General features: G+C 35.9%; 5 protein-coding genes and 1 long non-coding RNA gene across 8 annotated transcripts; 2 read left to right on the forward strand and 4 right to left on the reverse strand.

Annotated features, from left to right (window-relative positions):
• The first annotated feature begins 2952 nt into the window (after positions 1–2952).
• LOC106347444 (probable cyclic nucleotide-gated ion channel 20, chloroplastic) lies at positions 2953–6624 on the forward strand. The gene is made up of 12 exons (XM_013786982.3): positions 2953–2968; positions 3077–3581; positions 3679–3870; positions 3945–4043; positions 4132–4269; positions 4349–4597; positions 4760–4999; positions 5095–5240; positions 5342–5419; positions 5531–5660; positions 5746–5992; positions 6166–6624. The coding sequence occupies exons 2-12, from the start codon at positions 3096–3098 to the stop codon at positions 6441–6443; spliced, it is 2283 nt and encodes a 760-aa protein (XP_013642436.1). The 5' UTR covers positions 2953–2968; positions 3077–3095; the 3' UTR covers positions 6444–6624.
• A 1849-nt stretch (positions 6625–8473) lies between these two features.
• On the reverse strand, positions 8474–12265 carry LOC106347458 (putative cyclic nucleotide-gated ion channel 19). The gene is made up of 11 exons (XM_048738558.1): positions 11616–12265; positions 11332–11523; positions 11157–11255; positions 10943–11080; positions 10600–10848; positions 10246–10497; positions 10005–10150; positions 9840–9917; positions 9593–9722; positions 9027–9273; positions 8474–8893 (listed from the first exon to the last, which is right to left on the reverse strand). Exons 1-11 carry the CDS (start codon positions 12036–12038, stop codon positions 8616–8618), a joined length of 2232 nt encoding a protein of 743 aa, XP_048594515.1. The 5' UTR covers positions 12039–12265; the 3' UTR covers positions 8474–8615.
• A 1505-nt stretch (positions 12266–13770) lies between these two features.
• On the forward strand, positions 13771–15579 carry LOC125577278. The gene is made up of 2 exons (XR_007315648.1): positions 13771–14995; positions 15103–15579. It is a non-coding gene; the product is annotated as an uncharacterized LOC125577278 (long non-coding RNA).
• On the reverse strand, positions 15416–16277 carry BNAA01G27880D. 2 transcript variants are annotated; one of them, XM_013819912.3, is made up of 4 exons: positions 16076–16277; positions 15912–16008; positions 15784–15838; positions 15416–15710 (listed from the first exon to the last, which is right to left on the reverse strand). In XM_013819912.3, the coding sequence occupies exons 1-4, from the start codon at positions 16208–16210 to the stop codon at positions 15587–15589; spliced, it is 411 nt and encodes a 136-aa protein (XP_013675366.1). In that variant the 5' UTR covers positions 16211–16277; the 3' UTR covers positions 15416–15586. The 2 variants fall into 2 exon arrangements, with proteins under 2 accessions (XP_013675366.1, XP_022543359.1); XM_022687638.2 differs by having other exon boundaries at positions 15912–15996; positions 16076–16272.
• A 221-nt stretch (positions 16278–16498) lies between these two features.
• On the reverse strand, positions 16499–18205 carry LOC106347484 (probable ADP-ribosylation factor GTPase-activating protein AGD15). Its single transcript, XM_022687635.2, has 8 exons — positions 17988–18205; positions 17846–17904; positions 17649–17739; positions 17507–17561; positions 17323–17413; positions 17041–17242; positions 16788–16944; positions 16499–16716 (listed from the first exon to the last, which is right to left on the reverse strand). Coding segments are annotated over exons 1-8 (708 nt in total). The 5' UTR covers positions 18039–18205; the 3' UTR covers positions 16499–16714.
• A 241-nt stretch (positions 18206–18446) lies between these two features.
• LOC106347467 (probable metal-nicotianamine transporter YSL5) lies at positions 18447–21378 on the reverse strand. 2 transcript variants are annotated; one of them, XM_013787001.3, is made up of 6 exons: positions 20814–21378; positions 20584–20741; positions 20409–20506; positions 20191–20325; positions 19923–20112; positions 18447–19678 (listed from the first exon to the last, which is right to left on the reverse strand). In XM_013787001.3, exons 1-6 carry the CDS (start codon positions 21247–21249, stop codon positions 18548–18550), a joined length of 2148 nt encoding a protein of 715 aa, XP_013642455.1. In that variant the 5' UTR covers positions 21250–21378; the 3' UTR covers positions 18447–18547. The 2 variants fall into 2 exon arrangements, with proteins under 2 accessions (XP_013642455.1, XP_013642470.1); XM_013787016.3 differs by lacking the exons at positions 20584–20741; positions 20814–21378 and having other exon boundaries at positions 19923–20092.
• Positions 21379–21807: the final 429 nt, after the last annotated feature.

Consider the following 21807-nt stretch of genomic DNA (forward strand, 5'->3'; position numbering starts at 1 on the left):
TTACTGTACCATAACTAGGCAAAGAGCCCGTGCGATATCGCACGGGAACTCATTTTATAAAGAATATATTATAATCTATAATTTATAATTTTATATGCCTGATAAAAAAATTAAATCATATAAATAATTAAATTTAATTTTGATGATTAAAATATGATTTACAAAGTATTCAAATATATATATATATATATATATATATTTTATAAACCTTAATGTTCCCTTTAATTTTTTATCAAAACACATATTGCATACAATTATGTCTTCATCATTTTTAAGTTTTTTCATACATTTTTCACATGATAGTTATCTTCAACCACTTTTTGAACAAAATGCAATTTTTTTTGCATGATATATAATTGTTTTTCCTATTTAAGACATAATATTAAAATTATTAGTTTATAATTTTAAACAATTATAATTTATATGTTGGTAATTGTTATTTTGTATATTTATCTACCTGCTTTATTTATTGAAAATGAATATCCAGAAAATTGAATATTGTAATAAATATATGTTGATTTACGTTAATATAACCCGTCTCATTTATAATATTTTTTTTAATTTTTGGGAGAGTTCTTATAAAATACCAACACTTATTATATAAACTAACACATTACTTAAATAAAACCAATATTTTTTAAAGCAATCCCACTTTGAGATTAAAAGACACCTTGTTTAGATGAAAAGTTGCAACTTTGACATTATTTTTTTCACCATTTTATTATTAGTAGATTAGTGAAAATTTGATTTGAAAAATGCATGGGAGAGACTATTTATAGATTTTTTTAAAGCCTATTTGAATAGTCACAACCCTTCAATATGAATAGTCGCATTCTTCTAATACTCACAACTTCTCACTTTTTAAAAGATACTAGTGAATAGTCACAACTTTTAGACTATTTTTAGAAGGACACAACCTTACAACATATAACTTTTAGAAAATACACAACTCTCTACACATATTTTTCAAAAGACACAACCTTTCAACATAATTGAAGTTCACAACCTTAAGAATTAATTGGACTTGATCAACAGTGTCTATACTAGACGGTTCGAAGACAGAAGCGTTATGTGGAACTCTCATCTGTGTGTCGGCGATTATTTTGAGAGGAAGTGGATTTACAGTGGTCGGCTTGATTTCGGTTAAGTTGGTGTCGTTGGCCGCGGATCTATGGCAATGATAGAGATCCTATAAGAACCCTTGAGATTTAGATTTTTTCCCATCCGCTGTATGTTTGGCTTTTTTCTCCATGGTCTTAGTGATAAGCCTAATCTATTTGTGTAGTCCACTGTTTCTTCGAAAACCAGCCGGAGGTTCTGTTCCTGTGTTCTTTTGAGTTGATTATTTATGAATGAATATATATTTAAAAAAAAAAAAGTTTAAGGCATATCTGATCAAAAGACAAGATCAGATTTTTTTACTTTGCAATCACAATAACAATAAAAACATGAAGACCCAAAACCCCGATTGAGAATGAAACACACACCAAAACTCGCCAAAGCCGAACATAAATCTAATCAAAATTAGCGATTCGATCAACACCGATCAAAAATATATTACAACAAAAGTATATGATCTATAGAGATCAGAAGATTAAAACAAAAACTTTCATCTCTTCCTCCCTCCGTGAAAGATCCAGGGAGAGAAAGGTTTTTACGTACTATATCTTTACAACTTTCAAAGCTAATCTCAGGCATGGACACCATTGACAAATCAATCTTATTTTGATGTATATATTTCCTACAGCAAAAACATAGTTCAACACTTTTTTAATATGAACACAACCATCAAAATCTAACATAATTAATCTTCACATTTATAAACCTTCTACACCTAAAAAATCATCAACGCTATTATACATCCATCTTGCAAATCATAACATAAAACACATGTAATGAAAATATAAATTATATACTAATATAGATCATACGATAAGCTTATTTTTATTTATGCGCGTAGCGTGGACTAGCCCTAGTAGTACCATAATTTTCAGTATTTTGTGATTTGTTTTGTACTTCACGTATATCTAAATTTACGATTTGCTTTTATTCGTAAAAGTGTAGATATTCAGTTTTACGGATGTTTGGAAAATTTATATATACTTAGACGAATATTTACAGATATCTAATCCACTTTGTTAAATACAAATAAATCTAGAAAAAAAACTATATAAATTTGTATTGAAAATATATTTTCCATGATATAAAATAAAGATTAAAAATTAATGAAACTATATGTTTCATAAATTTCTTAAATTAATAATATTTTTTTTGAAACAGTTTTTAAAAGAAAATTTTCTATAAAGATTTTATATTATTTTTCTTAATTAATTTTATAATTAATTTTATATATAAAATAAATAACTTTCTATGTTAAAATAATAATTATGTAAGATTATATATTTAAATTCTATATTTGTTTCCAATTTTTTTAGTATTTATGATTTGATTTGTTTTTAAAGTATATTGATTGTTTTGTATTTGCTTTGATATGAGTATTTTTGGATAATCAAATTTTTTGGATCAAGTTAAAACAAATAACGAATATAATCAAATTTAACGGATTAAATTTCTAGCCCTAGTTATCGGTAAATTTGTTTTCTATTAGTGAGATTTGGTAGGTGATCCAATAATGGAATTTTAATTAGACCTTTTGGAAATAATTCCGCTATATTTATTTAAATAGTAACGTCAAATGATTTATTTCCATTACAAACGACACAATATTAGAGGGACCCACCATATTAATAGACAATGTAATCAAAAGTCAAGTCTTCGCAAATGTCCTTATTTTTGTCTGACGTGGCTTTTTTTTCGTGTTCACACATAGACATACTTTTAATATGTCAATCAAATTAATAATAAAAAATGTATACACTTGGCTTGACGAGATTTGATTCTAAGCGACGCCTGACTCAGTCATCGTCTCCTTCGTGGAAATCTTTAAAAGTCTCTGCTTCATCTTCTTGTAAACTCTCAGCCGCAGATTTTTCACTCATTTTTACCAAAAATAAGATTTTTCACTCATGCCCTAGCTTTTTTCTTCTTCCTGGGTCTTCTTGAAACTTTTCTCTAGGTGAAGAGTTTGTCTCGAGATGGCTTCCCCCAAGGAGAAGGATGATGTTCCCATGCTTCCAATCTCGGACACATCTCGTACTAGGCCTTTCACTTCCAGGTCTCGTAGCGTATCCCTCTCAAACACTTGTTCCACCATTGATGGATTCGACAGCTCCACAGTGGTTTTAGGCTACACGGGTCCTCTTCGAGCCCAGAGACGACCTCCTTTAGTTCAAATGAGTGGTCCTCTTTCCTCTACTCGCACTCCTGAGCCTCTCTTTCTTCTTCCCCCTCCTTCTGATTCAGTTGGTATCTCCTCGTCACAGCCTGAGAGGTATCCTTCTTTTGCTACTCTGGAACATAAAAAGTCAGACGACGAGTTCGTCTTAAAACACGCAAATCTCTTGAGATCTGGACAGTTAGGTATGTGTAATGATCCTTACTGTACCACTTGTCCTTCTTATTACAACCGCAAAGCTGCCCAAATCCCCAGTTCCAGAGTTTCTGCCTTCTTTGACTCCAAGGTATCTTGTTTTGATTTTTATACTCAACACAGTGACAAAAATAGCTTGAGGATCAAGTAAATGTAGCTGAAACAGAGTCTTTTCTTTATCTTACTAGTTCCATAATGCTCTGTATGATGATGCTAAAGGCTGGGCTAGGCGGTTTGCTACAACTGCTAATAGATACTTACCAGGAATCATGAATCCTCACTCTAAATTCGTTCAGAGCTGGACTAAGTTCTTTGCCCTCTCATGCTTGTTGGCTATTTTCATAGATCCTCTCTTCTTCTTTCTCATATTAGTCAAACAGGTATGTTTTTTCTCTCCATATTTTGCTTCTCATGTTTTGTATTCTTGCGTTTACAACAGTATTTGGCACTGCAGAACGACAAATGCATTGTGATTGATTGGCCGATGGCTAAAGCATTTGTAGCTGTTAGAAGTGTAACAGATATTTTATTCTCTGTAAACATTCTGCTTCAGGTGTGTTTCCTTTTTGCTTATGTTACCTTATAACTTATAAGAGAACATGTTGGCCTCAAATGCTTCTTTATTTCATATATTGTTGCAGTTCCGATTGGCCTATGTAGCTCCCGAGTCTACAGTTGTTGGTGCTGGCCAGTTAGTTGCTCATCCAAGGAAAATTGCTCGGCATTACTTCCGAGGAAAGTTTTTACTAGACTTGTTCATAGTAATGCCACTTCCACAGGTATCATAACGTTAGAACCCAACTTCTAAGTAGAAGTAATTAGTATATGTTCATTTACTGTAGATATTTTTTTTTACAGATATTGATATTATGGATAATACCAGCACACTTAGGTGCATCTGGGGCAAATTATGCAAAGAACCTGCTACGTGCTGCAGTTCTTTTCCAGTACATTCCGAAGTTGTATAGACTACTACCACTTCTTGCTGGCCAAACACCTACAGGCTTCATATTTGAGTCTGCTTGGGCTAATTTTGTTATTAATCTTCTCACCTTTATGCTTGCTGGTCATGTTGTTGGCTCTTGCTGGTATCTTTTTGGTCTGCAGGTATGGCAAAAGTCTCAAACTTGTATCAGTTATTTAGATATAAAATCATTTATGTTGCTTACATTACCTCTCTTGTCCTAACCAATAAAAGATGTATAGATATGTAGTGGCTTATTGATTCTTCTCATTGCCTGCCTCTCTTTTCTCTTTTGTATCTTTCAGAGAGTTAACCAATGCCTACGAGATGCTTGCGGTAACTCTGATCATGAATGTAGAAATCTTATAGATTGTGGTCGTGGAGAGAGCTCTGAAGCGTTTGCTGCATGGAAAGGTAATGCAAGTGCAAGTGCTTGTTTTCAAGAGGGTGGTTTTCCTTATGGAATCTATATGAAGGCAGTCAATCTCACCAATCATACTAGCCTCTTCACAAGATATAGTTACTCTCTTTTCTGGGGTTTTCAGGTAATTCAGTTTATTACACAACTGTTCAGATAGTTTACATTGGATGGCACATGTGGAACTCTTAATGAATGTACATTGTTTACATCTCTCAAAAGCAAATCAGCACGCTTGCTGGAAACCAAGTCCCAAGTTACTTTCTTGGGGAGGTCTTCTTTACCATGGGGATTATCGGTCTGGGGCTATTGCTTTTTGCGCTTCTTATTGGTAATATGCAGAACTTCCTTCAAGCTCTTGGTCGAAGGTAAGTAACTACCGTATCACATAAGAAGATATCTCAAAGGCATGGTGGGTGGTTTCAAAATAATAAAGTACTCCCCGGTTATTGTGTTTTGTCCATCTTAGGAATCTTGAAATGACGCTGAGACGGCGTGATGTGGAGCAATGGATGAGCCATAGAAGGTTGCCAGAAGGTATAAGAAAGTATGTGGACTATGCCTCTTAAAACTTGCTTCTCAAGTTGAAGATTTACATTGTCTTAGGTTATGTGATGTCACTATAAAGCTAAATGAATAGTTGTTTCTACATTTTCAGGAGGGTGCGAGAGGCTGAGCGGTTCAACTGGGCTGCTACTAGAGGAGTTAACGAAGAATTGCTATTTGAGAATATGCCTGATGACCTTCAAAGAGATATAAGACGACACCTCTTCATTTTTCTCAAGAAGGTTAAACATCAAAGTCTATTTCCCTCGGTGTTGGTTCTGTTTTGTCTGAAACTTGTGTGGATTGAAAATGTTGGTGGGTTTGCAGGTGAGGATATTTTCTTTGATGGATGAATCAATCTTAGATGCCATCCGTGAGAGGCTGAAACAGAGGACATACATAAGTAGTAGCACGGTCTTGCACCGTGGAGGTCTAGTTGAGAAAATGGTATTTATAGTGAGAGGTGAGATGGAGAGCATTGGTGAAGACGGTTCTGTTCTTCCTTTATCAGAAGGAGACGTTTGTGGTGAGGAGCTCCTCACTTGGTGCCTTGAACGATCTTCTGTTAATCCTGGTACATCTCTTGTTGACTCTATGTGCTCACAACTCTCAATGTTTTGGGCTAAAAAACTTAAAACATTACATCCTTGTAGAGTCTATGTGCTCATAACTCTCAATGTTTTGGGTTATAAACTTGAAACATTACACTGCATTTTGTAACTAATCAGTATGCTTTGGAACCTGCAGATGGGACGAGGATAAGAATTCCATCAAAGGGATTGCTAAGCTACAGAAATGTTAAGTGTGTGACAAACGTGGAGGCGTTTTCCCTGAGTGTAGCAGATCTTGAAGACGTAACAAGCTTGTTCTCGAGATTCTTAAGGAATCCTAGAGTGCAAGGAGCCATTAGGTATGAATCTCCATATTGGAGGCTACGAGCAGCTAGGCAGATTCAAGTGGCATGGAGATACCGAAGGAGACGGCTTCAGAGATTGTACACTGCTCAGTCTAGTTACAGCCTTTAGATTGTGCTCTTCATTCTTGATGATGAGGTAAGCTTGGTGCTTGTTACATTGGTGATGCTACTATATTATATGATAGCTTAATGCTTCACTTGAATTCATATTGTAAAATGTAGTTGCTTTAATAAGATCATTTTCACGTAATTTTATATTTGAATAAGAATCTCATCTGTAATACCTTTCATTTTTTCCTCTACGGTTTTACATGTCTATAGATGAAGCTTGTAAGATAGGGAATTAGCAGATATTATGCTATATGAAAGTTAAAAAATAAAATGGGAATTCGGCCAAAAAAAGCACGAACTTTACACGAATTGCCAAAATAAACATGTACTCGAGTCTGGCCAATAAAATCCTAAACTTTCGTTGACTGACCAAAATAACAAACCGTTAACCGACAGTTAAAACTGTGTTAACCCACCGTTAAATACTACCATTTAGTGAAACGACGTCGTTTCATTCAGTTCTTTTGTTTAAGACAAAATCTTAAAATTGTTGTTGGTTGGACTCGAACCCACACACTCTTGGACTTAACAGAGGGGAGTTTTGCCACTGGACTAGTGAGACATTTTAAAAGATTAGATACAAATTTGTTTTTATTGATCAAAAGACGTGGATGATTGAAATAAAACAAAACATAACCCTAATTTCTCATAAACTCAAAAAATTCTCTAAAAACTTTTGAAAAATCTTTAAATTTCCAAAAAATTGAAAAATAATTATTTTTTTATAAATTTTATTTTGAAATTAAAAATAAACTTTTTCTTTCTTTAAAAAATCAAAAATCTTCCAAAATTTTCTTTTAAAAAAAAAATCCAAATTTTTTAAAAAATCAAAGAAAATGCAAAAAATTAAGTTACAATTATCAGCTAAAAATTAAATTTTTTAAAAAGTTGAAAATTTTGGAAGATTTTTTTTAATAGAAAAATAATTATTTTAGTTTCAAAGTTAATTTTGTAAAAAAATTATTTTTTTTTTCAATTTTTAATTTAATTTTAAAAAATTGAAAATTTTGGAAGATTTTTGTTTTTTTTTAAAGAAAAATAATTATTTTAATTTCAAAATTAATTTTATAAAAAAATTCTTTATTTTTCAATTTTTAATTTAATTTTAAAAAATGAATTTTTTGAAAATGTTTTGATTATTTAAAGAAAAAAATATTTCTAAGTTCAATTTGTTTTTTACAAAATCTTTATTTTTCAATATTTTGTAATTTTAAAGATCTTTTATGTTTTTAGAGAACTTTTTATATTCAGTGAGTACCAAATAAAGTTAAATGTGTTTGGAACTATATTGAAAACGCCTTTAGCCCAGTGGTTAAATACATTATCATTTCACCCAAGCAACCCGAGTTCGAATCCAGGGTTCTACTTGTTTTTATTTTCAGATCATGTAAAACAAAAACGACGTCGTTTCAGTTAACGGAACAATAAACAACGTCAATTTTTTTCTGTTAAGTTGCTAACGGCGTGCTAAATTGGCAAGACAATAAAGACATTGTTAATAAATTTTAAAGTCAATGAAAAGTTTGGTATTTTTTTGGCCAGTCCAAAAGTTCAGGTTTATTTTGGCAATTCATGCAAAGTTCGTGATTTTTTTGGCCGAATTCCCAAAATAAAATAGATAGTTTATCATATAATTTAGCTGTATTTTTTTTTAGAGTTCTCTTCACTACCTATCCAATTTCTGTTAATTTTAGTTGAAATAAAAATTATTGTTTTCTAAACTAGGTAACAAATATTGTTTATGAACCAATTTATTTTTAAAAATAATTAATAGAAAAATTAGTTATGGCATAAATGGTTGTATTTGACTATTTATACCTTTTTTGGTCAAACATTTGACTATTTATACTTATTTGAGTAGATTTACAAAAATACATTGAGATTTTCTAGGCAGATTAGGCAACCTTGATTTTCACTTTGTCACGTCACATGAATCTTCTCAGCTTCTTACGAATATCATCGTAAATTTCTCCAGCACCTTAACAGAGACCCATAATTACGTAGACAAGCTTCAACATTTAGCAACACTTGGAATAAATAGTATCTTATTAAACAGAATTATTTCACTTAAATATCACTACTGAATAAAAACATTAAGCTTTATATTTGAATTTCCTAACTAAAATATCATCAAATTATCACAATTAACAAATAAAGAGTGCAATAAAATCTATCGGCGGGAAGTTGACTGAGCAGTGTATAATCTGTGAAGTCGTCTCCTTCTGTATCTCCAAGCCACTTGTATTTGCGTAGCTGCTCTTAGCCTCCAATACGGAGACTCGTATCTTATGGCCCCTAGCACTCGATGGCTCCGTAGGAATCTTGAGAACAAGCTCGTTACGTCTTCAAGATCTGCTACACTCAGCGAAAACGCCTCTACGTTTGTCACGCATCTAACACTTCTGTTGCTAACCAACCCCTTTAGCGGCAACTTTATGCTCCTCCCATCTTCAAGTTTCAAAACATATTCAGTTTCAATCTTTAATATTTCAACTTCTTAACGCAATAAATTGGAAAGTTACAAACACACAGAAACACTCACACACATAGAAAGCCAAAGCTGTTAGTAAAAGGGACGTACCAGGGTTTACAGAAGAGCGTTCGAGGCACCAAGTGAGAAGCTCTTCACCACAAACATCACCTTCTGATAAAAGAAGAACAGAACCGTCTTGTCCAATGCTCTCCATCTCACCTCTCACTATGAATACCATTTTCTCAACTAGACCTCTGCGGTGCAACACCGTGCTACTACTTATGTACGTTCTCTGTTTCAGCCTCTCACGTATTGAATCCAAGATTGATTCATCCATCAGCGAGAATATTCTCACCTGCAAACCCCAAACAACACTTCAAAACATTATGGTTGAGTATCAGAAATGGTTATTATCTATGCCCACTATCTGAATAGTGAGTTTTAGAACTACACCTCTCCGCAAAGTACACAGGTAGAAATGGATTCTGATCTAGTGGTCATTAGCTCAACTAGAAAGGACCCTGACCATTGTGCCAGAGGTCCCCAGTTCGAGTGACCGCTAGGACAAAATTAATATAACATGTTGTGATTTCGGCCCCGAACCTCTTGATATTCAAAAAAAAGAAGTACATAGGAAGGGATTCTGATCTAGTGCAATGTATTAAACTTATTACCTTCTTGAGAAATTTGAAGAGATGACGTTTTATATCTCTCAGGAGATCTTCAGGCATATTCTCAAAGAGAAACTCCTCGTTAACTCCTCTAGTCGCTGCCCAGTTGAACCTTTCTGCCTCTCGCACCCTCCTGCATTTTGTTGAACAAACTACTGAGCTAGTTCTATCGACCCTCCCATAACATAGCCTGAGAATTCAAATGTATGACCAAAATACTAATTCAAATGAGATGCAAAGTTGCACAGACTTTCTTATATCTTCTGGCAACAGTCTATGGCTCATCCACTGCTCCACGTCACGCCGTCTCAGCATCATTTCCATCCTCCTAAAAAAAGACAAGCACAAATCATCAATCTCACTTGGTGGATCAAATGTTTTTTCTTTTGAAACATAATTGATGGAGTAGGCTTACCTTCGATCAAGAGCTTGAAGGAAGTTGTGCATATTACCAATGAGCCTCGCAAAAAGCAAAAGGCCTAGTCCAGTGATGCCCATTGTAAAGAAAACCTCCCCCACTGAGTAACTTGGTGATAGGTTTCCAGCAAGCGTGCTTATTTGCTTACAGAGTTGCACAAACAGTTTTACATTAGTCAAGAGTGATTTAAGAGACTACATAGTTTGAACATCAGTTAACCTAATAGAGCCTAAGTTACCTGGAATCCCCAAAACAGTGAGTAACTGAATCGTGTGAAGATACTAGAATGACTAGTAAGATTGACTGCCTTCGCATATATGCCATACGAAAAGCCACTCTCTTGAAAACAAGCATTGACACTGTCACTATCTCTCCAGCGAGCTCGTAGTGACGCAGATGCGTAGATGTTCCCACGAGCACAATCTATAAGGTTCCTACGTTCATCCACCGAGTTATTCCAAGCCGCATACAACAGACACTTTTTTACTCTCTGGAAAAAAAAAACAAAAAGAGAGAGAGAGAAGAATCAGTAAAACTACTCGGAGTTGTGAAAACATACATAAAGTATTTCTTAAGAAACTGACTTATATACCTCAATTCCTGAAAAATACCAGCAAGATCCAACAGCATGACCAGCAAGCATGAAGGTTAGAAGATTAATAACAAAGCTTGCCCAAGCCGACTCAAATATGAAGCCTGTCGGTGTTTGGCCAGCAAGAAGAGGAAGAAGCCTATATAACTTTGGAATGTATTGTACTATAAATGTGCTGCGTATAATGTTTCTCTCAAATCCTGCTGTGGATGTGCCTAAGTGTGCTGGTAATATCGATAATGTCATTATCTGAAACACAAAGGTGAAATATAATGTAAGAAAAAGAAACATCTCCGAGTTGACAATACTCAAAGAAACATTTCAAGGGCTGAGAGTACAAAACCTGTGGAATGGGTAACACTATGAACAAGTCAAGAAAAAATTTGCCTCGCAAGTAATTGCGAGCAATTTTTCTTGGATGATCAACTAACTGGCCAGCACCAACTATTCTAGACTCAGGAGCTACATAGGCCATTCGAAACTGCGACAAATATGGCAAGAAGAATAATTAAAGAAAATCATTTCTTACACAAGAGACAAGAACAAAGGAGACACACCTGAAGCAGAATGTTAATGAAGAATATAAGATCAAACATACTTCTAAGAGACACCAGTACGGTAGTCTTAGGCCAATCAATCTCTATACATTTGTTGTCCTGCAGTAATCTTAAACTCATGAAAAAAATATACAGTCAAACAAGAGACTGATAGAGGAAGAGGAAGGAAGCATACATGTCGGATTAATAAGAGGAAGACGAAGGTGGGATCTATAAAAATAGCCATCAAGCATGAAAAGGCTAAGAATCTAGTCCAGACTTGAACGAATTTGGAATGAGGATTCATGATTCCAGGCACGCATCTACGAACAGAGGAAGCAAATCGCTTAGCCCAACCTCTAGCATCATCATACAGAACAGTGTGGAACTAAAAAGAAAAAATAACATTCATATCAGTTATGTCTAACACTTACTTGGTCCTCAAGTTAAGTAGAAGCATTAATATACATACATACATACCCTAGAGTCAGAAACTTTGGAAGTATGAAAATTAGCAGATTGGTGGCTGTAGTAAGAAGGACAAGTGGTACAGTAAGGTTCATTACACATCCCTAGTTGTCCAGATTTCAAGATATTTGCATTTTCCAATACGGATTCGTCTTCAGATCGAACATCAACGGTAGAGGAGGAATCAGGAGGTTCAATAGAAGGAGGAAAGTGAGACTCAGGTCTGGGAGTAGAGTAAAGAGGACCAGGTGGTCTTCTCTGTGTTCGAATTGGGACTGTGTAGCCCAAAGCCACCTTTGAGTTGTCACATCCATCAATGTAATAAGTTGAATTTGAGAGGGAAACACTCCGGTTCTTGAAATTGAAAGCCCTGGTGTGAGCACGAGATGTTGCTTCTGGAATGGAAACTTGGTCGTTTTCGTTTGGGGAAGTCATTCTCCAAGATCAAGAACGAGAAGCTGAATACCCCCAAAAGCCTAGGGTAAGCGTGAGAAAGAAGCAAAACAATGAAAGAGAAGACAGAGACTGAGTTTTTGGGTTTAGCTCATTAAGAAGACTTTTAAGTGTTAGTTTTATAAAGACAACGAAAACATGGATGTTTGCAAATTTTTTTTTAAAAACATGAAAGGTTGCAGGAAGCTTGATTCGTCAAATTGAAAATAACGTAACATATTGGATCTTTGTGTAAGGATACCCATCAACGAAACTTCAAAGGGTTTGTTTAATAAGTCAAGCAAAAAAAAAGATTTTACCAAAAAGAAAAAGCCAAGCAAAAAGGTTGGAAGAGGGAAAACCTTAAGAAGCTCCAATTTGTGTTAATTTTAAAATATTATCGTTTCACATAAATCACATCAATGACAGTAAAAAACGTTTTGTCAAAACAACACACACAGGAAAATCCAAAAAGTAATATTTCAAAAAAAAATCTAAATTACCATAAACGATAAATCAAAATTTTAATTCCACTTCTCAATACTAGATCTTAAGTTCACTAAACCTAAATATAATTTATATATATATATATTTTTTTTATTGTATAATTTATTGTTTACATAGTTTACAATTTTTTTTAAACTACTAATATATTTAATTAATTATTCAGTTATAAATATAAGTATTTATTATTTTATTTTACATATGATATTTTAGGAAATTTTCTTTTTGTGTATTGTTTTAGGATAGGGAAATTGCATCCAGTAACCACAAAAAAAACAAAATTCACTACTTAACTAAAAACACTCTCTCTCTCCTACTTTCTCTTCCTATCTCTCTCTACTCTTTCCCAAAATCTAATTTCCCTTTTTTTTTTTGGCTATTTAGCAAATAAGCCCTTTAAGATAAAAGGTAGATTATTTTTGAGAGGAACAACAATAACGAATATGAGTGAATAAACAAAGCCGCGTTTCTGAAGAAAATGAAAGCAAATCCTTTTGAATTATTAAACTCTCCTTGGTATGTCCTTGAAAGTTGAAAGTTGAAAGTCATACCTTTCACACCAAAAGCCACGTGAACTGGGTCCAGACTTTGCTCCTACTACTAACACTCCAATAGTCCGCCATGTTTTCAATACATAGTTCTGTAAGACCAGAAACGAAATTTCTCTTTCGGCCCCTACAGTATTTATAAATCTACCGGCACTAAACCCTATGCTTGACCAGCTTGTGGTCAAGGCGGGCTCTGTTACAACTACTTTTCTAATCAATGTTCTAAAACAAGTTAGACATTCGTTACGCATTAGATGATAGTATATTGCCTAACCGTATATACGAAAGCTTAAATTGGGTATATACATATATATACTTTTACACGAAATAAACTTTAAGATTAATATATATATACATTATTTTTTAACATAAATATAATTTAAATCCACTTTTATGTATAAATATATAGTTTAACATATATGAATAGTTTTAAATTATAAAAATTAAAGACATTTTAATACATAAAGATGATAAATTAAAAATGATTTTGCAACAATTATACTAATATCTATAATCATATAAATACATAAAATAAGTAAAAGTAATCTATATAATAACATTAATATAATATAATGATTATATTAATAGTTTACTTTTTGAATATTAATACTTAAAATCCGCCTAGGCGTCCGCGTATACCGCATAATGTCTGTCTAAACGCTATTATTCGTCTGAATTATATAAATCCACATAAAACATTATATAATATAAAAATAGTACGGTTGGCTACCGTATAGCGCCTAAACGCCGCCTAAACAGTAATCTCTCTGTTCCTTAATATTACATATTCTAGAAAAAAAATTGTTTTAAAAAGATCTATTTTGTATATTTTCAAGACATGTTTTATTAACTAATTACAAATTTCAAAAAACTTAATTGCACTTATTGAATTTTTATTGGCTTAAAATTATAGAACAAAGATAAACACAAAAAATTATGCAAATTTATTGTGTTTTATTAAAATGTATAAAAAAACTAAAAATATGTAACATTAAGAAACAGAGGGAGTATTTTAGAACACTGATTCTAACGTACCATAATTATTGAAATGCCAAGTGAGTAAGTGACGGATATTTGTTATGATTGGATGCGCCAACTATAGTTCAATTGGTTAGAATGTTTCCTATCATAGAGTTTTAATTTAACGTCTGTTTATTCGCCAAAAAGCAAGGTCAGCATTCTCCAAGAACCACATCTATTCACTTCAGGCTATTGGATTGGTATGAATGATAATTATTATTGATAATGGAACTCTGTTTATATACAGAGTGATGAACAGGTCTAGAATCTACAGAAGTTAATGACAATATACAAACGTTAATGAAGACGATGATTTAGGGACTTGGTCAATCCACATAATCTGCCTTCCGTATTCTATATCACAGGCATCATGGAACCTTGAGCCTGCGGTCTACGATAAGGTCTCAGCCGGCTGCTTTGGTCTGGATAAACATAATGCCAAGAAGAAGGAGAACAAAACCGAAGAGAAAACTGGATGCAAGTGGTTGAACAATGTCGACCTCTTCTCAAAGTGCAGTCTAATGATTCAACTTGCCTAATTACTCTATTCTTTGTTGTATTAGTAGACTATGAAAACAAAAGTATGGTTTACATGATTAAGTAACTAATGTAGTAAACACAACAATGTCATGACCTTCCCACCCACCTATGCTTACTGCTATAAACCTAGACTGAATTTTGGAAAAAATAGAGAAAACAAAGGCAAAGAGATGACAACGTTTCATCGGCAAAGATGGCTCTCCAGCTTGATCATGTTCTTGCTGTCGTCATTCATGCTAAAATCCGAAGGATCAAACCATATAGTTGGCGACAGCTCTGGTTGGGAACTTTACACAAACTATACCAACCGGACACAGGGAAGAGAGTTTCATGTCGGCGATGTCTTAGGTAAAATTTCTAATTCCTACATAATATAGTAGAGTTTAAGTTACAGTCCCATCCCTTACATTGTTTCCAACACCCACCTTGCTAAATCCGTCTCTCTTCTTAAACAGTTCTCAACTACAATAGAGACCAGCATAATGTTATGCAAGTTAATTCTACAGCCTACGTATACTGTGGAAGAGACAATTACATATCTCTCTTCAACAAAGGCAATGACTCAATAGTTATATCAGAGGTTGGTGAGCACTGGTTCATCTGTGCAGTAGACGGCCACTGTGAGAATGGTCAGAAGCTATTAATCAAAATTTTAGTAGCTTGTTGTTATAGTACTAAAGTAATGTAACTAAACTTGAATTAATACTCTCATTAACTCTTGATAAACTAATAACCTATACAGCATACTTTGCAACTCTTTCACCCAAATAAAGAGAAGAGACATTAATTGTAGCATTCTTGCAGAGACAGAGACAAGACATTTAACACACTAAAACCAAACAAGTCTGGAGCAACCATATCTGAACATACTATAAAGTATTCACTATTCATCATTAAACGTATACAAAAAGAAACATGATCACCAGCGTTTTCAGAAAATCATAACTGTGAATCAACGTCATCGTGTTTGTTCAAGAAGCGGAACCCCATAATGTATCTGTACTCTCCGGTGCCAAGACAGCGAGAGCATTCACATAAACCACTCCCTCCACAGCTCCTGCACCTGTGACCAAACACACCAAAAGTGGATCAAACATGAGAGATACAATACAAAGACTCTAACAACATGTTTTTACCATTTGGGCCACTCTCCTTTCGGAAGCATCTCCATATCCACGCAGTTAGTCCTCCCTTTGAATCATACAACACGATGAGACAATTATTGAAGAGTTGAGAAACAGAGAGAAAACTTTCAGTTCGTTACCTTTCCCGCTACAATTGAAACAGTCGACTCTTCCAGTTCCATGGCATATTACGCATCTACCCTTCTCCTTTCTCCTCGTCTCCGTCTTAGCGCCACACTGTTAATCTCAGAGCTCAAAGCTTATTCTCGTTTTATTATCAAACTCTGGAGATAGAAGTTTTCACCTGAGTTGTGACTATCCATGAAGGTTTGTTGAGATAAATTCTCGGTTTTTCCTGCGAAGATTTTGAATTCGGAGCGCCTTCCTCCCGCCGGACGGCCATCGCCGCCGGCAGCCGGAGACGCGCGCTCGCCGCCATCTGTGTGCTTCTTCTTCAGCCGACACAACTGAAAATCTATTCCCTTTCTCTGTTCCTACTAGTCAATCTGCTATCTTCGGCTTAAGGCCCATATCTCTATTGGGCCTGTATTAGAATTGGCCCTCAAGTCACCAACATTGAGATACAAACATACAAAGTACAAACCGAAATTTCTGAAAATGGATTGTTGAAGTCATCATTGTTGTCTGTTGCTTGATATAGTTTATAGTATTGAGGAATGAGGAGTATGGAGCAATCAACTGATGTTACTTCTTTAACAATTCAAAATCATAATACAAAATGGGTGAGTTGTATTGCTTTTTCTTTCGGTCCAAAGTAATGAAGATGTCTGTCTTCAATTGTATTTAAATGATTTAGTTACAAGCAACCAACCAAAAGTAGATACATAGAAAAAAAAATAGAAGAACTTCTATTGTTGGCTTTTGAATTCATATCTGCCAACCTGTTGACCATAATTAAAAGCTCCATCTTCTCATTCTTTCATCCTGTTTCATTCACATTTATAGATTTAGAATCATAACATTTCATATAAGATAAAAAGAAAAGTTCGCCTTACAGTCGAAAGTAGCCCAGCTGGAGGGTGGTGCTATGGTAGTACTTCTATTCTGATACATTTCCCCGGAGAAAATCTCATTCTTTTGATTTGGTTTCTTAGCTTCCATCCCCACTGGTAGAGGTAGAGCATATACATTCTCCTTCATATCTACCGAACCCTGCATTGCAGAAACAGTTTTATCAAAATGGTTCATGATCCTACTAAGAAAGCATTATTGGTTCTTGCCACATGACATTTGACTAAACTACCATACCGCTCGAATTCTTGTTTCTGGAGGTGTAACTTGAAGAGCATGCTTAAGAAGGAGGTCTTCATCAAGGGAAAGAGTTCTTGCTTTCTTTGGAGTTGCAGGCTTATAACCGGTCTCTACCAAGTGACTAACTTTGCAGCTTAGCTGGCTAGCTATAGGAGAAGGTTGAATCCCTCCCGGTGACACCCATTTCTTCTCGTTGTATCTAAGAAAAACCAAAAAAATGATCTAAGCTTGTAACATATGAAGAAGCAGCAAAGGCAGCAACACAAAGAAGCAATTTACTTGGCTCTTATAAACGCGTCGCTTGAACTTCTCTCAAAATGAAGAGGTAGCTCTGATTCCCAGTACTGATTTGCCTTAGCATTACCGGTAGCTAAACGAAGAACAAGAATATGATCAATCAAGCTATGGGATTAATACTGAAATTTCAACAACTGAATGGGTTCATGACAAAAGAGGAGCTTACATTGCATGAAAGCAACCTGATCTGGAAGCCATGTATCCAGAGTTATAGACCTTACCTGTTTTCAAGAGCCAAGCAAGATCATCACTAACTTGTAATATGATCCATGTTCAAACACAAATCAATTAAAAAGAAGTAAAGAAACCTGAGAGATGTGGACACCAAGGCTGCGATGGATACCAGAGCATTGCATACATATGAATATCCCAAGGTTCACACTTGCCCATCTTGGTGCCCTGGAGAAATAGATATAGATCATCCAAACAACAAACAAAAGCTCTTATCATTCTGTTGAATGAAGACGAACAAGAAGAAAGAGAGAGATGGTATCCTCACGCTTACTTTGATCTACAATCTGCACATTCTCTATTGTCTGGTTGCTTTAAAAGTGCTTCCAATATCTGTATAAGAACACACACACAAATCTCTAAGGCAACCATTTATCATCGGGGACAATAGACATCAATAGAAAAAGATGTGCAACCTTTGAATGTTTGGCGTTTAGCTCCTTGGAAACAGAGGTCTTCCCGTTCATTCTGATTTAAAAAAAAAAAGAAAAACAGAGATAATAATCACAGAGAGGGAAAGAAGAAGAAGAAAAAAAAAACAGAGGAAGTTTGTAGCAGAAAGCGAGAATGATAGATCACAAGGAAGAACGGACTTCAAGGAGAGAAGAAGGCAAGAGAGTTTCTCGTACCCTTTTATATATCTAGAGACTGCGACACCTCAGCTCTCTCTCTCTCTCTCTCTCTCTCTCTCTATTTTTGGAAACACTGAAGGGTCAAAAACAGAGGAAGAGACCGAAACGAAATTGATTTCTCTTCACCGACCTCATCATCAGTGATCTCGACCGTTTCTCCACCAAAAGTCTTGTTCTTTACCGCAATCACTACAAAACTCTGTTTCTATGTTTGCAAGTTTACGTCTTTTTATGTGATTCAAAAAAAAAAAACAACCATTTATAAAGCATGAATTGTGCAGTTACAAATCCAAACAAACTCCTCCACACCTATGATCTATACAACAATACACTTTACCAACGCCTTAAGATCTTTTCAGAAAGCTATCAACTCTCGAATTAGTCGCAGCAGAGAGAAACTTCATACAAACAGGAGGATTCACACCAGCTATAGCCAACACCGAGCTCGGAAACGACCAAATCCCATCTCCACATATCAATCCAGACGCCACCGCAGTCCCAAACGCCTCAGCCTTGGCCGCATCCACTCTCTCCCACACGAAAAGCACCAAACTCCCCACACACATGTCTATCGCAAAGTACGGCCCCAAGAAAAACGGTATAGCCATAGCCATCGGAAGCGGCACGAACCTCCCCCACCTGCTCGGCAAACTATCCTTCACTATGTTCACAAGAATCGCCACGCTGAAGAAAGCATAGCAAAGAACTAAACATTCTCTTGGTAAAGAAGCAACACCTTCTACTCCCAGCTTCGCCATGCTCCGGTACACGGTGGCGAACGGGGCGGGGTACTCGCTGTTCGGGATGCCTAAGTCGTCGAACGCCTTGTAGAACAGCCAGAACACGCAAGGTGAGACGACGCAGCCCATCGCTGTGCCGATGACTTGGGATACAAACATTGACTTGGGAGACGATAACGTGAGGTATCCCGTTTTGAAGTCCTGTGTGAGGTCAGAAGCTGTGGAGACTATGTTCATCATGACGCCGCACGCCGCTAGTCCAGCCAGCATGCCGCCGTGCTCGGAGCCCGCCCACGCTCCTATCGTGAATATGGCGAGCTTGCCGTATGTTGAGGCCAAGGACCAGTCTGTGAGTCCGGCTCCGTAGGCGTTGCAGAAGGCTAGGACCGGCGCGCAGATGTAGATGACGAGGATGTAGTACCATCTGAGCTGGTGGAACATGTGCGGGAGTATGGCGGTGGAGGCTGCGGAGATGGTGATGTATCCTCCGACGGCGAACCATGTGGGGATTTGGTCTTTGAGGAAGAATCTTGTGCGGCGTTGGTCGTCGTATGATTCTTTTGGGGTTTGTGGGGAAGCATGAGGGTCTTCTTCTTCTTGGACTGTGAAAGATCTTCTTGAGAAAGATGGAGTAGTGCCTCGGAGCTGTACGAATAGTCCTGATAGTGTCCGGCTCAGCACCTTGCAGAAGTTGTATAAGCCATCTCCTAGGATTATAGCAACAGCTATGAACACCTGGAAAGAAACAATAAAGCAGGAGAGGAACAATAAAAAGAGGAACTAATGGAGAGTTTAGTCAGGGCCGGTCCAGCAAAGTCGAATGAATCATTGGCATCTAGCCTCCAAAAATTTTGAAGAAAATTACATGCATATGCATAGGACTCTAAATTTGTAAAAAAAAGAAAAAAAAATTATTGAAATCTTTACTAAATCGTCTATAACACCTAAAATCTAAGGATCGGGCCAGAGTTTAATGTACCTTGTAAGCCTGGAGACCATGCATGCTGCTGGGTTCGACATCTGCAGGAAACCAATCTCCCTTTTTGGTTTCAATGAGAGGCCACATTATACCCCAAGAGAGGATCCCTCCCAAGAGAACAGAGATGTTGATTATGTATGGGCATATCATGCCAACACCCACATATGTTGCTGAAAAATCAAAGTAGAACCTATTTGTACATCAGGCTCTCACCAGAAAGAAACTCCAATAAGCCAATGCTCTTTCTTTTTTGAGTGAGTGAACTTACTTGTATTGATAAGCTTTGAGTCCAAAGGTAGGGAAGTTGGAGAACCCACAATTTTCTCCTCCGGTGAAGAACCATTGGAAGAAACTCCACAAGAAGCTAAATGAGAAGAACTTCCCTAAGACCCTCACTTGTTTCCTGATGCAGAGAAGCAGCATGGAGTTAAAAACAGAGAACTCAAGGCTCATAAGCATTAAAATGAAGAGAAAAGACAGTAGTACTTGGCTAGCTTGGCTCCTTGAGGTGTATGAAAGCTGTTGATAAGATGAGCAGTTGCAGTACCACTTGGGTATGTTAGTTTGAAGTCTATTACCATTATCTGCAACACACATAGAAACTGATCTCTTCAACTCATTGTCCCCTTTTTGGTTTACATTAACAAAATTGAGACCAAACCTTCCTCAGGGGAACAACTGAGAAGAGGCCAAGAAAGCTGACAACAAAGAGGAATCCAATAATCCAACCCAATGAAGGGTTCTTGACGCCACGAGCAACATCTCCTGATTGCTTTGCAATTCGTTCACTCATGCCAAAGAGGTATGTCCCAAACCCTCCTGTAGATAAAAGAAAGCAGGTGAGTGATGAGTACAAAAGAGTCAATATGAAGCTATGAATGTTCTCCTTACCGCTGAAGGCAATGCCGGAAGAAGCAACAACACAAGTCTGAATAACAGTATTCTCCTGGCGAGTAAACGGCTGTTTCAAGTATCCAGACCTATGAAGCATCTTGGTCCACGTCTTGACAAAGAAGAAACCCAGAAGACCAGCAGAGACATTGAGCGACGGTATGATTCCTGTGGTGAGGTTAAGCTTCATAACAATGAAGCTAAACAAGATGCTTAGCACAAAGCTCACCACAAAAGCCCTCAAAGTCAGCTGCTTTGTCCAAGAAGGTACTTCTCTGCTTTCAAAGATCTTCTCCACAGATTCCTCCTCTTCCTCTTCCTCTTCCTCTTCCTCTTCATGATGCTTATTCGTCGCCTTCTCAGATTCTGGACTAAACCCAACTTCCTGCAACTCGTGTTCCACAACTCTGTCTGGATTTAGACACGCCTTTCTCATCTTACCTATCTCTCTGTTTCTTAGATCTAAGAAAAAAAACGAGGTGGTGAGAAAGTTAAGGACAGTATTATTGATGAGAACTAAAATCAAAGGCTGAAAGTTGTCAACTTGGACTCTGTTTTTTAAAACATTCTGACAAATCAGATATAGCTTTGGTGTTTCTTTATTACTTAAGATTCTTTGTCGGTATGTCTGTAAATAGCTAATTACCTGGAATTTAACTTGTTAATCAACATCATTAAGTTCTAAACAAGTTCTTAAACTCATCCCTATCCAACAAGCTTGGAACCTTAATAAATATATCTTATATATAAACAGTATATTGATTACTCAGTGCTCTCCAGACCACAAACTGAATAAAAGTCTATATACCTTTTATTATTAAAAGATAATACTAGTTGAAGATAAGGCAAAGAATTAATATGAGAAAGAAAACCAATGGTGTCTTTTTTTTTTCTATTTATCAACTCAAAATGGCATAACATTACTTAATATAAAATGAAAAAAATAAGAATAGGGACCCATCTATAAATTACACTACATTCTAATTTACACGTG

The sequence above is a fragment of the Brassica napus genome, chromosome A1, assembly GCF_020379485.1.
Source record: "Brassica napus cultivar Da-Ae chromosome A1, Da-Ae, whole genome shotgun sequence".
NCBI classification, from domain to species: domain Eukaryota; kingdom Viridiplantae; phylum Streptophyta; class Magnoliopsida; order Brassicales; family Brassicaceae; genus Brassica; species Brassica napus.